We start from the raw sequence: 15,315 nt of genomic DNA on the forward strand, positions 1-15,315 counted from the left end.
CTGTCTCTGTCTCTGTCTCTGTCTGAGACGCTCTGCCTCAGGAACAACACGTAAACAGTTGCTGTCTGTCTGTATCAAAGATGCTGTAGCAGAGACAAGATTGCTTACCTGAAGGCCTGTTTTTGAACCATTAGTGTTCAATGTATTGTGGGAACCAGGGCGATCTAAATAGGAGTTCATGCTTCTCCATAGTTGACTATTCTCATGTTAGGCTTTAGGGTGGCAGAGGCCAGTCTGTGAACTTATAGTGAATTGTTAAAGGAGAATGTATGAGCCTCTGTTGAGTTAAATAAAAGTTACAATCTCTGCATCAATCTCTCCCTTTCTTTCCTCTCCCTCTCTCCCTCAGTCCCAGCCATGATCACGTCGTACCCCAACACCACCATGGCCACGGTGGGCCAGCAGAAGGAGATGAGCTGCACGGCCCACGGGGAGAAGCCCATCATGGTGCGCTGGGAGAAGGAGGAACGCATCATCAACCCAGAGACCAGCCGCTACACCGTCGTGGTCAAAGAGGTGGCTGACGAGGTCATCTCCACTCTGAAGGTGCGCTGGGGGCCTGGGGCCTCCACCTCAAAAGGGGGTGATGTATATTGTTGTGTTTGTACTGAGCTGGTATTAGTATAGTACGCTCTCAATATAGCATGAATAATTATAGTAGCCTTTGTACTTGCGGTGATTGATGCTGGACATTTTGTGTAGCCTATAAAATAACCAGAGGTTATTATCAGTTGAATACTGAACTATGATGGTGCATTATGGTGATGCTTCCTGGTTAAAAAGTACATTGACCTCTCCTCAGATTTTGCCCACTGTTCGGGAAGATTCTGGATTCTTCTCCTGCCATGCCATCAACTCCTATGGTGAAGACAGAGGGATCATTCAGTTAACAGTACAAGGTAAACCCCTGGCTTCTGCTCCAGCTTCTTAAGCTGTTTCTTCATAGTGGAACCTTTCTGTTGCTACTGTAAGTTGTTCCTGACTAAATAAGCCAATATCTCTGGGCCCTAGTTAACTTCAGCCTGCAGTTTGTTTTCTCCTTGTCAGGACAACTAAGTGAACAGGTAAACCTCTCTATCTAATCTGTGCGTGTGTGTGGTGTTAAACCCGTTTAGAACCTCCAGACCCTCCCGAGGTGGAGATCCGAGAGGTCAGAGACCGGACCATTGCCCTCCGCTGGACCATGGGCTTCGACGGAAACAGCCCTATCACAGGATATGACATTGAGTGCAAGAACAAATCAGGTAGCGCTGGCATATAGGCCTATGGAATAACGTGATAAATCCATATGAAATTGCATATGACATAGTTATAACTAAAGATGTTTCTGCATTAGCTAACTTGTTTGTTGTTGGTTGTCATGTCATACAGAGATGCTAATAGGTTCATTGCGTTTGCCCCTTCCCCCAGCCTCGTGGAATTCAGCCCAGATAACCAAAGACGTGTCCCCCCAGCTGAACCAGGCCACCATTATAGACCTGCACCCCTCCTCCACCTACAACATCCGCATTTTTGCCAAGAACGACATCGGCAAGAGCGATACCAGCAACGAGCTCACTATCACCACTGATGAAGCAGGTCAGCCCACGCAGATCTCTCCTTCACCGGGTCAAAACATCATGTAGTTATGTTCCAAACCAGGTTGACACATATTCTGTTTGTCTTCAGATTTTAGTCATGGATATGTATTTATTTGTATTGTAATATTCCCTTGAATACAGTAAAGGTCTGTCTCTCGTTCATAACAGAGCAAACATATTTCTAGTGCTGCATCGCCATCTAGTGAAATATTTCCTAAATATAATTAATGTCTGAATTGCCTCCGTCAAAGATGGTGGATTATACAGATGATTCAAAAAGGCCTTTTACCATGGAATTTTTTTTCCACAGTTCTGGTCTACTTAAGGGGTGTCTCTCCCATATGCACCAATGCGATAGCAGCTGGGTCTAGTCTACCTAATTAATTTGCCACACACCAACCAGAAAAAAGTATTGCTTTCCTCTATCGTCTCTGCTATCATCTCTGCCTCATTCAACTGAATCTCTCATAAGAGTATTTTGTGTTAATATTACACATCTGTTCTACAGCCCCTGATGGCCCTCCACAAGAAGTACAACTGGAGGCCACCTCTCCACAAAGCATCAAAGTCACCTGGAAGGTACTGTGTCTTCATGGAGTTAAACAGAGAGATGTTCCTGTTTCAATCTGTGTCATGAGTATGTACAGTCTGATCCATCCCTCCTCCTCCTCCTCCTCCTCCTCCTCCTCAGGCCCCCCACAAGCACCTTCAGAATGGGGTGATCCGGGGCTACCAGGTGGGTTACAGAGAGTACAGCTCTGGAGGCAGCTTCCAGTTTAACATCATCAGCATGGACACCACAGGGGACAGCAGTGAGAGCATCACCCTGGACAACCTGAGGAAGTTCACTGAGTACGGGGTGGTGGTGCAGGCGGCTAACCGTGCAGGCACCGGGCCCTCCTCTCAGGAGGTCATCACCAAAACACTGGAGGATGGTTAGTATGGATCAGGGGGTTAAGGGGTGGGGTAGGGTAGAGTTGTGTGTGTGTGTGCGTGTGCCTGCATTCACAGTGTGAAAATTCAATGCCGTAGGTAGACTACCATCTTCTGGATGATTGCTGAATTACCTCAAACCGAAAGATTTTAAATCAGCAATACAGTTAGAAGCCAGTAGGGGGAGTTCATTCAGCCTAGTTTGACCAGTGTCTGTACATTTGTCCTAACGTTGTTTCCCTCCTGTCCCTTAACAGTCCCCTCGCGTCCCCCTGAGAATGTCCTGGCCATGGCCAAGTCTCCAGAAGTCATCTCTCTTTCCTGGTTGACCCTGCCCAAAGAGGCCCTCAATGGAAACCTGCAGGGCTACAGAGTCATCTACTGGGCCAATCTGCCAGATGGAGGTAGGGGCTTATTAACAGACACTCAGAACACACCAGCTACCAGGCACTTAGCGGACCACTGGTGGTGTGAGCACTATGATCATAATGGTTTTAGCCCAGTCTCTAATTTTCAATATTAATTGTGCTATGTAGCATGTCATTGATCTTGTACTTGGCAGATTTGCACCCCTAGCTTAGTTTTTATTAGTAGTAGTAGTTTAGGTTTTAGTTTTCTCAACAGGTAACACTAGATCATGGGTTTGCCTTGTTGAATTTTTGCAATATTTCAGCAACATTGCCATTTTCCCCTTAATTTCATTCTGCCAGTGTTGGTCAAATTAGTTACAAATTAAACTTATAGCTTTAATACCAATGAGTATTATATCTCAATAGACACATCCTGTTCTGTATATAATCTAGTCCATTAGTTGTTTAGTAGCTTCATTCTAGTGAGGTGGGTTATATGGAGGAAGGTACCACAGGGCCAGAGTGGGCAGCACCCAGAGCTAACAACCTGCTCCTGCTCAGGCCCTGTGGATGAGATCCAGCCTGCAGCCTGCCGGGCCTCCATCAATAATTCACAGGATGCAGTATGTCACTGCTTCAGCTCTGTCTACAAGGACACTCAGTCAAGGACAGAGAAGACGCAGCAGACAGAGCACTACTGCCAGTAGTCAGTCATTACAATATCACAGATACTACCTCGGTCAAAAATCACCGTATTTTACTGTGTATGGGCATCATCTTGTATGGTAGTTTGCAGTGTGGTCTTACTGCATGTTATAGGCTTATTGTGTTATTGTGGTCACTGTACAGTAGTTCTTTGAATTCTATCACACTGGATCATAGACTTGATTTGACATGGTGTGTGAGTGAGTGATAAACTGTTGTGTAACCATTGTGTGACATTGTCAGAGTTGGGAGAGATCAGGAACGTGACCACCTCCTACCCGTCTCTGGAACTGGATGGTCTGGAGAAATACACCAACTACAGCATCCAGGTTCTGGCCTTCACCCGGGCCGGGGACGGGGTGCGCAGCGAGCAGATCTTCACCCGGACCAAGGAAGACAGTGAGATACAAATCCTGGCTTGAGATACACTTGAGATACACTTGAGATAGATGTGGATCACTGCTTTCACATTGACATCACAGCATGATTCCTGCAAAAGTTCAAGCTATGCATGCATACGTCAAATCAGATTTCAGGAATAAAGCACTGTCTGCAATGGGCTTGAATAGGGCCATGAGCCCATATGTTTCTATTAATACTTGCAGTATATATGTATGTTTAACATAATCTTTACTCTCCTTCCTCCCTCTAGTCCCTGGGCCTCCAGCGGGGGTTAAGGCCGCAGCCTCCACCAGCTCCGTGGTGTTTGTGTCCTGGCTCCCTCCTCTCAAACTCAACGGCATCATTAGGAAGTACATCGTCTTCTGCTCCAACCACCCCACTGTACGGAGCTCTATTATCATTACCACAGCTCTCATTATAACGCCGCCTCCAGTCCTGCCATTCTGGGCTGTATTTGAAAGTTCTGTACGGAGAGAGACTACTCTTGAAGATTACTCCCCTGTTAAACGCACAGATGTGTAACCCCCTTTCCTTTCTCCGTCCCTCTCTCCAGGTGATGAGTGAGTTTGAGGCTTCTCCTGATGTATATTTCTACAGAGTGCCAAACCTGGCCCGCAACAGGAAGTACAGCATCTGGGTGGTTGCCGTGACAGCCGCTGGGCGAGGCAACAGCAGTGAGACCATCACAGTGGAACCTCGGGCCAAAGGTACAGGCTGCCTGTGTAATAGTGTAACTATCAAAACTAATCTGGCTGAAGTATTATTGATTGCACTATGGTGTTGGCATCTATGATATTGCTTGAGTTCTGTTTTTATTCATCATTGTTTTTCATAGGAGTAGAATGGTACAGTCACAGTGGTGCATGTGTGTAACCCCCATAGCTCCGGCCAGGATCCTGACGTTCAACGGAACAGTGACTACACCCTGGATGAGGGACATCATTCTGCCCTGCAAGGCGGTCGGAGATCCACCCCCCACCATCAAGTGGCTGAAGGGAAAGTAAGTCAAGGCCATAGAGATGTATAGAGATCGCAACGTTGTATCTGTGCCATTATGGCGTCTGTGACAGCCATTGAGGCTATCTACATTTTAAAGTATTCAATTTTTTTCTTATTTTGACGTTTGAAAAAAGTGCAAAGCTAATATTGGTGACTTACCGCCACCTGCAGGGCTGGAGTCTTGAAGCAAATATTGTGTGTCGTTCATTTATTGTGGCCACTCTATGGCGGTCATATAGCTTTAAGCTGTTTACGAACTATTCAAACCATGCAAAACTGGGTTATTTCCAAGTAATGATCTCTATACATCTCTATGGTCAACACCCATCTGTCACATGATTCAACACAACACAGGAATGTCTTTTTTTTTTTTACTCTGATCACATACTGTACTGAACATCATGTGGTTAACTCTACCTCTCAACAGCAATGGTACCCCTGCTCCTGTTCTGATTGACGGACGCCACAGTGTCCATAGCAACGCTAGTTTCATCATCCGGACGGTGAAAGCAGAGGACTCTGGGAACTACAGCTGTGTGGCCAGCAACAACTGGGGCTCTGATGAAATCACGCTGAACCTGCAGGTTCAAGGTAAGACAGAGAGAGATGCAAAAGGAGAATTGTCCAAAACTGTCCAATACTAATTGGTACTAACACTTCAAAGGCCTTTCTATGTAGGTTAGCAGTAGGTCTTCTGAGGACACTTTGTGGATAGGTTGATGTAGCACAGATGCTTTGTTGTCATGGATCTTGTTCAAAACATCATTCCTTTTGTTCTACAGTTCCTCCAGACCAACCACGCCTCACAGTTACCAAGACAACTACCACGTCAATCACTCTGTCCTGGATACCTGGGGACAATGGAGGAAGCTCCATCAGAGGTGAGTGACATTAGGCCATTTGGACACACCAGAGACACCTCTACAAGGCATAGACCTCCTTTCCAATACCCCAGTGACACTTCAACAAGACAAATATTCCCATTCAGACACACTAACTAATGACATTTCAAGAAGAGAGAAAGTAGACCTCCATTCAGACACAATAACTAATGACATTTCAAAAAGAGATAAAGTAGACCTCCATTCAGACACAATAACTAATGACATTTCAAAAAGAGATAAAGTAGACCTCCATTCAGACACAATAACTAATGACATTTCAAGAAGAGAGAAAGTAGACCTCCATTCAGACACAATAACTAATGACATTTCAAGAAGAGAGAAATTAGACCTCCATTCAGACACAATAACTAATGACATTTCAACAAGAGATAAAGTAGACCTCCATTGAGACACACTAACTAATGACATTTCAAGAAGAGATAAAGTAGACCTCCATTGAGACACACTAACTAATGACATTTCAACAAGAGATAAAGTAGACCTCCATTCAGACACACTAACTAATGACATTTCAAGAAGAGAGAAAGTAGACCTCCATTCAGACACACTAACTAATGACATTTCAAGAAGAGATAAAGTAGATCTCCATTCAGACACACTAACTAATGACATTTCAAGAAGAGATAAAGTAGACCTCCATTCAGACACACTAACGAATGACATTTCAACAAGAGATAAAGTAGACCTCCATTTGGTCAAACCAACAACACCTCGACAAGTCACTGGTAACTACTAAGACACACAAATGACACTTCAGTTACACGGCTAGTATCCTATTAGGACATTGGGTGAACAAAATCATCTTACAAGGCCCTCCACTTCTCATTATCTTGGACAGGCCTAGTAATTGCGTTGAGTGGGGTGCTAAAACAGTGGAGAGGGAATAGATTAAAAAGGAACAAAGTAGATTAGGTGGGTTAAAGTGAAAGGTTAAACCACTCAGTCAAGAAGAAAGCCCAATCACAGAAGGAGTAGCACTGGTGATTTATCATAGCTGGTCATCACTGGAACACAACAGGCTTCTGGCCTCTCAGGCTTTTTAAAAGAGATTTTAAGGGATATCCAGGATGATTTCCTATGGTATCAAATTATTTTGTTTAGTCTTTGCTCTAACACCAATACAGTGTCTTATTTTCCTCTTGTCCGAGGAAATGGTGGCTATGATCAGGTGCTGTTGTCCTGCCTTATGTTACATTTAATGTTAATCAATCTCAATGGCATGTTTATAGGTATTTAGCCGATGTCTAACACTGAACAATCTGTTGGAAGGGAAGTGCAAATACTACAAGGTTCCACTTTGCTGTGCCAGCACTGTGAGTGATTATCTGGGTAATGTAGTTATTAGATTAACTTGGAGTATGTTGGGAGAGATTTTACAGTTATGCTCTGTCTCTGTCTTTTTCTCTTTCTGTAGGCTACATCCTGCAGTACTCAGAGGACAACAGTGAGCAGTGGGGCAGCTTTCCCATCAGCCCTAGTGAGCGGTCGTACCGTCTGGAGAACCTGAAGTGTGGCACCTGGTACAAGTTCACCCTGACTGCTCAGAACGGAGTGGGCCCCGGACGCATCAGTGAGATCATTGAAGCAAAGACCCACGGAAAAGGTCTTTTTTAGTCTTTTTTAGCAAGGATGGGCAACTGGCCCTTGGATCATTTTTTTTTTTTTTTACTCAGTCGGGTTCTAAACTTTCTATTGCAAGTTAGAATAGTTGAATAGACAAAGTGCAATTTTGACATTTGGTTGTGCATCAGTAGTTTTTGTCTTATGTCAGTCACTGATAGTCAATCAATTAACCACGTCAGCTAAACATTTCTAGAATGGTAAATTAGTCTAGCGGCCAGCTATCTAAACTTAGTAATCATGGTCGAATTACCGGCCGAGGGGCCCCCATTGATTTTGTTAGTCAGTCTCACTCAGATATCAAAGATATCACTAACTGCAAACACTTCTCTCCACCCTATGGTAAAATATAAAACAGCTAATGTTCCTCTCCACCCCATGGCAAAATGAGTAGAATTGCATGAAATTAGTTATAAAACTGCAACATTTTTGCTACGCCCAATGGCAAAATGTGTAGAATTGCACGAAATTAACTTTAAAACGTAAAAAAAAATCAGTCCACTGTCAAGAGGGGGGCTGCTGAAATGTTTTGCTCACAACGTGGTGGCGGTGGGGTGGGGTGTGTGTGGGCACATGTGGGTATGCAGACCTGCAAGCAACTTTTTTTGTGGCCCCCACCCCCTTCAATGTTGCCCATCCATGCTCTATAGCATCTCCACCACCACTGTCCCCTTAGAACTGACTCTAATCTCAACAGTTCTATCCAACATTTTATCAAGCAATCCCTCAGACTAGCTCAATTATTATGTGACCTGATCTGGCTCATGAATAAAATGTTACAGGCATCCTTAGAAGTCTACATCTGATCTCTTCACCCCTCTTCTTTCCAGAGCCCCAGTTTGCCAAAGAACATGAGCTGTTTGCCAGCATCAACTCCACCCGGGTCAGGCTCAATCTAATTGGGTGGAACAATGGTGGCTGCCCAATCACCTCGTTCACCCTGGAGTACCATCCGATGGACACGGCAACGTGGACCACGGCTCAGCGCACCTCCCTAACCAAGAGCTACATCCTGTATGACCTGGCGGAGGCAACCTGGTACGAGCTGCAGATGAAAGTGGTCAATAGTGCCGGCTCCGCCGAGAAGAAGATCATGTTTGCCACGCTCAACGCCGATGGAAGTGAGTTCAGTTCAGTGGTCTTCTAGTATGATACATTTTTTTCCTGAACCAGGGTCATTTCATATACCAAAGAAGGCCTTCCAAAGAGACATTGTTGACTACGATCCCTCAACCCTGGTGGTGCATCCTTAAATAGTCATGCCTGATACTCAGGATGGTAGGTTCCCCAAGCTTATCTGGTTCCTCCCTCCGCAGGCACCATCCCTCCTCTGTTGAAGACAGTGGACCCCATCACAGACAACATGTCAGGCAACGAGGGGCTGAAGATGATGGTGACCATCACCTGTATCCTGGTGGCTGCTGTCATGGTCTTCATCCTCCTGATGGTGCTGAAGAGGCGGAGGAGGGAGCAGAGGCTCAAGAGGCTACGCGGTGAGTCAGAACACACGCACAAGCACGTACACACACAATAGAAACAAAGCACTTAATAACACACAAGCACTTTTTAGAGCTGTATGCTTCATGCTCAAGAGAGTGAGGATCAATTAACCTGAGCAGAACCAGTAGAATTGTGACTATTGACTTTCATTATGTAATAGATTGTTTTACTTAACTAGGCAAGTCAGTTAGGAACACATTCTTATTTACAATGACGGCCTAGGAACAGTGGGTTAACTGCCTTGTTCAGGGGCAGAACGACAGATTTTGACCTTGTCAGCTCAGGGATTTGATCTCGCAACACTTTTGGTTACTGGCCCAACACTCTAAGCTACCTGCCACCCCGAGAGGCTAAGAGGCTATCAGTTTAGCTAACAGCGTAGAACGGTCTGATCGGATCTAGTGTTCCACTTTTAATTTGCCCCACTCTAATGTTCTAGTTTTGCACATCTAGGAAATTAGCTTGGTGCTTTTGATTTTAATATGTTAGCTTCTGTCAACTCTGCGTTGTTACTAATTTACTATATGCTGACTTTACAGATGCAAAAAGCCTGGCAGAAATGCTGATGAGGTACGTGAAGAGGAATACATGTTAACTTTAGATAGGAATCATAAAATACTTTAAACTAACTGTCCAGTGTTTCCAGTATTACCAATAATTACTTACAATATGAGTGAAATAGTTTCCCTTCCAACGTTTTTCATTCAGTTTTTTTAAAACAACTTTTCTGTGTTGGAATGGTGTGTGCGTACCCCGACAACAGAATGTTGTGGGCGTATACCAGCCATTAAAATTATTAATACAAATAGATCGCTGATGATTGGCCAGCTCATCCTCCTCTAGACCGCTGATTGGCCAGCTCATCCTCCTCAGGAGTATGATATACTGTATGAGGAAATAGCAAGTCTTTTTAAAAGAGTCTTTTGGACAGTTACTTTAAAACTATGACTGAATACTTGCAAACAATACTATCTCCTAGTAAAAACACACGGACACCAGACACATCCAACAAGCAGCAGCCCATGAGAATGCACATCGATATCCCCCGAGCCCAGCTGCTCATCGAGGAGAGAGATACTATGGAGATTATTGGTGAGACCCCTGTCTTCTCCACCGGTTTACAGTATGCTTATCCCTTGCATGTTATATTTGATCGTCTTTTCTAAGAACTCATTGTCTCCCTCCCTGTTTTCTGTCTGTCAGACGACAGGTCGACGGTGCTGCTGACAGATAATGACTTTGGGGAGACGTCCAAACAGAAGTCGTCCACGGTCACGCACACAGTCCATTACCAGTCCCTGTCACAGGCCACCGGCCCGCTGGTGGACGTCTCCGACGCCCGGCCTGGAACCAGTAAGAGCCTTACCTCTTTAATCACCTCTATATCCCACCCCTCACCACCTTTACTCTGACCTACAGTAAGCTACTAGCCTAATGGCATCCCCTGGAAAAATAAGAGAATGCTTATGCTTATGCTTATCTTTGTCAAGATTAATATTATTTTATATAGTTGCATTCAATCCAAGCATCATTGTACATATTTCTCTCTCATGTGCATGTAACTGTACCCCAGTCCTCCAATCAGTGTTTAGACTTTAGAGTTTTTTTTTATAAACAATAGCTCTAACATACCCTGATCCCAAATCCATTCTAAGCAAACTACAATCTTCAGCTTATCATAGTTTCAACACTTACAGAGCCCACAGCCCAGAGCAGTGTGAGTCAAGGCAGTGGCTAGACAGTGGCCTATGGAGGCTCTTGCTGCTGAGCCAGTAGAGTTGAGCTGATGAAGAGTGGAGAGCCCTCTGGCTCCACCTGACCGCTCACCTGATTGGGCTCATTGAGGCTGGCCAGGAAGCACAGTGGGCCCCCAAAAAAATGAATAAACAATAAGCACAGTGAGCCTGAACCTTATCTGCTGACTCAGACACATCTATCCAGAGTGTTGGGCAAACACTGCCCGCTGTGCCAGTTTCCAACCCACTGATGGAATTACTACTATCTACTACTATTACCACTGCTATTCTTCTCTGGCTTCTCCAGGCCGGATCTAATCATGGCCATTCTAAAGGGACATTCTGATTTGGTGCCATTGATGCATAGCACAGTAGGTTAAATGTCTGGGTCAGACCGAATATGATACTATTTTTGTCTTTGGGAAATATTATATCGACTGTGAAAGGTTAGGATGATACTGTAATTTCAAACCTATGAATTATTATTGATCAATAGATGTTTGTGTAATTTGATACACAGACAATCAAGACTCAATATACAGTATGCAATTTACTTTGTAGTAGCTCTTCAGTGGTATGTCCGAAATGGCACCCTATTTTATATGGACACTGGTCAAAAGTAGTGCACTACATAGGGGATAGGGTGCCAATTCTAAAACTGCCTAGGCCTGACACTGCCTATGCCTCTCACCAGTAAAGACCTTGGCCCTTTCATGCCCAGACCCCACAGCACGCCGCACTGCCAAAGCAGGCCCTGCAGCCAGCAGGAACCGCTATGCCAGCCAGTGGACTCTGAACCGGCCACAACCACCCACCTCCTCCCACACCCTGAGCACAGACTGGAGACTGCCCACACCGCGTGCTGCCGGCTCTGTGGACAAGGAGAGCGACAGCTACAGTGTCAGCCCATCGCAGGACACAGGTACTGGACTGACCCTATGTCTCACATACAACATTAGTCTGCAGCAAAGGGGAGACCACTACTACTGTACGTGGAAGGGTCAGAGTGCTCACGGTATGTTTTAAGATATTTCCTATATATCTTAGGAAATTTCAGCTATATACATACACTATAATGGATGTTGTCTCTGTGTGTTTGTGTGTGACTACGCAGACCGCGCGCGGAGCAGCATGGTGTCGACGGAGAGCGCGTCGTCCACGTACGAGGAGCTGGCCCGGGCCTACGAGCACGCCAAGATGGAGGAGCACCTGCGGCACGCCAAGTTCACTATCACAGAGTGCTTCATCTCCGACACCTCCTCGGAGCAAATGACAGCCGGCACCAACGACTACACAGACAGCCTGGCATCTAGCACGCCGTCTGAGTCAGGCATCTGCAGGTTCACAGCCTCCCCGCCCAAGCCTCAGGACATCAGCCGGGTCATGAACATGGCCGCACCAAAGGCCCACAGACCGGGTAAGGAGAAGGCAGCACTCATATACAGAACAGACATACACCGCAAACACACAGTACAGTTCAAACCTTACTGAAAGGAAATGATTCTGTATTATTTTCCTCATTACTCTAGATCAGTGTTTTCCAGGCATATTTCCCTCGACAAGCACACCTGATTCTACTAATCATCAAGCCCTTGACAAGTTGAATCAGGTGTTTTCGTCTGGGGCTACAACAAAAATGTGTACTGTTGGGGGTACTGGAGGACCGGAGTTGGAAAACACTGCTATAGATAGCAGTTCAGTTCTGCTCCAATTAGGCCTTGGGCCACAGCATTACAACTGTAACTTTTCATTTAACACAGCATTTTACAAAATGCCTATTGCAAAATAGTGATCATGAGATACTCTTCCTCAGATAACACCTCTGGCATGCTGTTAATGCTCGATGAAGTACAAACACCATTAAAACCCAGTAATACCCCTCACAGTGCTGTGTTTAGCTTCAGCTCTCTGCACATGGAGGAGCAGTCCTTACGTCCGTCTGTCAGGCTATCCGCCTTTCTGACACTGTCCTCTCCCAGGTTGGCCTCATATGACCTGCTTCTTCTCACCTCCCATTCCTATTGGTTACACTGTCTAGCGCAGTTTGTGGACAGACCAAACAGACTGGGTTGAAATACATAGATATGAGGAAATTCCCATTTTCAAATATTTTTTGTAAAAAATACACACATACACAGAGACAGAATGTATTGTGCGTTTAGTGAGTCCTGGCCTGCCTAGTTGTCATTCTGGGCGGGGGGTATGAAGACTAGCTAGTTGTTGATGGTGTCTGGAGGTAGGGACTGGGCTGGGGTGAGCGAGACGAGGTAGACAGGTTTTGGCTATCTGAGCTGGGTCTTGAGTTTCCGTTCCTCATTATGTTTTCATGGTGAGTACACAAGCCATCTGCCCACAGTCATCAGCCAGCAGGAGGCTTAAACCGTCAGCTAAGGGCAAGTAGAGGCTATCTGTCAAGCCAATCTAAAGCTATTGTCTGTCAATACAAAACAGCACTTTACTTCCACAATGGAGACGTTCAGCGTGATATCGGTCTTTCAGACGCAGAGCCTGATGTAGCGTCGTGCTAACCCTGGTTTCACTTTCATCCAGCGGGAGTTGGGCGACACCAGCGACACATAGACACGTTTAGAGGTTTCTACAGTAGGTCCCTGTTGAAGACCAGTCTTGTATGCCATCAGCCAGCTCTGTTGTGGCACACACTGTGGAATTCACCCACATTTTTGTGTGCTTTTTCCTAGTGAGTGTCAGTATGATCAGAAAAAAAAGTCAATTTTCAATATAAAATGTCAACGATCTGTCTGTCTGTCTGTCTGTCTGTCTGTCTGTCTGTCTGTCTGTCTGTCTGTCTGTCTGTCTGTCTGTCTGTCTGTCTGTCTGTCTGTCTGTCTGTCTGTCTGTCTGTCTGTCTCTGTCTCTGCTGTCTCTGTCTCTGTCTCTGTCTGTCTGTCTAGGCCAGTGGCCCACTGTCCCCTGCCCCCCCCCCCCTTCTGTAGTAATGTACCTTTGCCCTGAGTTGACACTGTGACCTCATCTGTCATTCACACAGGGATACGGAGGAGGGCACAGGCCTCTCTCCTGTTACTCTGACACGTGTCAATCACAATCACACACACCTGATACTGATACAGTAGGTCAACCTGGGGTCAGTAGGTCAACCTGGCAAGCCCATTTCTTTGTATGTGTGAGTGTGTGTGTGTGCGAGTGCGAGTGCGTGCGTGTGTGTGTGTGACAATAGAGTGATTGGGGCAAGCTGGAAGGAAACATTGGGCAACAATCTGTGTTACCGCTCATAAACAGTCTGTCCTGTGCAATTACTGTTATGAGCCAATCATAGAGGATGATCTTGAGGTTCTCAGCTCATAAACATTTACTGCAACACTGTTTCTTGTGTTGAGTAGTCAAAATGTGATGGGCCTTTAAACAAGCCAAGGTGTGTTTGGGTGTGTGTGGGTGTGTGTGTGGGTATGCGCGATGTGTCTGTATGTTTACTAGTGTGTGGGTAGTTGAAGGCCAGATTACAGAAAATGAGAACAGCTCCCATTAGCGCAGATCGACTTGGGCACACAGAATGTTGAAACATTCATATACATCAACCCCCAAACCCCCGCATAGAGACATAATGCATGACTGGGAATCATTGTTGTGTAGCTGATATAAGTTGTGCCATTACCCACGCCCTGCAATTTACAGCCTGATGGATTTCAGCTAAATAAATTCCCAATGAGCTCCCAAAGAAAAGCTTTAAAATGGTTGCCATTTACAGGTTTTTAATAAAGCCTATTAGATACACAGTAAATTATTCATGTTCCCTGTGAACTCTGGGATTAAGTCACTAAGGTCACATGTAGGATACAATCTACATAGATGGGCCGGTCCTCCTCTGTGTGGTGGGGGATAGTGATTTGAAAAGGCCAGTCACTGAAGCCTGCTGATCTCTGTGGCCTCTGAAAGATGAATATTGAAGACATCCATTAGAACAGTAATGGAACAGTACACGTCTCCCCACCACTCCTAATCAAGTGTAAAATCTTCAGTACGACTCATACATCTCTGGCTACTGGACACGTCTTTGTGATTATCTAATTTACTAAATGAAATATGTAATTTATTCAGTGGATGAGATACATTTACAGCAGAAGTGATGGTGTCATCATCCACTCAACCGTGTCCAGTGATTCACTGTCTGCGTGGGGGAATACTGTGTTGAGAAGTATTTTAAAATGCTGCAGTGTCATTAACTCAATGTACGCTTGGGTTACGTCACATGCTTGGTTTGTTCTGGTCCTGGACAGCAAAGAATCTGTCTCTGAATGAGATTTGAAGCACCTTTCTGCTTCAGTTAACCCCAAGTACAGATGAGGAGAGTTTGAGAGTGGGCAGTGCAGGACTGTTCGATGTGATAGTCCTGAAGAAATGGAAAGGTGATTTGAATATGAATTTGACAGGTTAATGCAGCAATATCATAGGATAAGTAATCCCTTCGCCAAGCCATGTAAAATGATATCGTCCTGAAATCATTATAGAATCTGTATCCTCCCGACTCAATATGATAGATTAGATTACATTATCCAAACTGAAATCATATTTCCTCCACTCATATGATTTCCTATCATATACCATATAT

General features: G+C 45.1%; 1 protein-coding gene across 3 annotated transcripts in view; it reads left to right on the plus strand.

Moving 5' to 3' along the window:
- LOC110507829 (cell adhesion molecule DSCAM-like) overlaps positions 1-15,315 on the plus strand; it is a 130,101-nt gene that overhangs the window by 113,234 nt on the left and 1,552 nt on the right. For 2 of the 3 annotated variants that reach the window (XM_021588124.3, XM_090223701.1), the window contains 21 exons: positions 350-546; positions 803-899; positions 1,116-1,244; positions 1,411-1,578; positions 2,089-2,159; positions 2,272-2,515; positions 2,771-2,917; positions 3,812-3,967; positions 4,221-4,351; positions 4,524-4,677; positions 4,853-4,970; positions 5,397-5,560; positions 5,752-5,850; positions 7,289-7,477; positions 8,325-8,615; positions 8,811-8,987; positions 9,534-9,564; positions 9,974-10,086; positions 10,198-10,347; positions 11,425-11,652; positions 11,845-12,147. In XM_021588124.3, coding sequence (XP_021443799.1) covers positions 350-546; positions 803-899; positions 1,116-1,244; positions 1,411-1,578; positions 2,089-2,159; positions 2,272-2,515; positions 2,771-2,917; positions 3,812-3,967; positions 4,221-4,351; positions 4,524-4,677; positions 4,853-4,970; positions 5,397-5,560; positions 5,752-5,850; positions 7,289-7,477; positions 8,325-8,615; positions 8,811-8,987; positions 9,534-9,564; positions 9,974-10,086; positions 10,198-10,347; positions 11,425-11,652; positions 11,845-12,147 — 3,357 coding nt within the window. The remainder of the gene's footprint in view (positions 1-349; positions 547-802; positions 900-1,115; positions 1,245-1,410; positions 1,579-2,088; positions 2,160-2,271; positions 2,516-2,770; positions 2,918-3,811; positions 3,968-4,220; positions 4,352-4,523; positions 4,678-4,852; positions 4,971-5,396; positions 5,561-5,751; positions 5,851-7,288; positions 7,478-8,324; positions 8,616-8,810; positions 8,988-9,533; positions 9,565-9,973; positions 10,087-10,197; positions 10,348-11,424; positions 11,653-11,844; positions 12,148-15,315) is intronic. The other variant, XM_021588125.3, reaches the window with a different exon arrangement.

Source organism: Oncorhynchus mykiss, chromosome 27 (genome assembly GCF_057628025.1).
Source record: "Oncorhynchus mykiss isolate SJ-2025 chromosome 27, ASM5762802v1, whole genome shotgun sequence".
In the NCBI taxonomy this organism is placed as follows: Eukaryota; Metazoa; Chordata; class Actinopteri; order Salmoniformes; family Salmonidae; genus Oncorhynchus; species Oncorhynchus mykiss.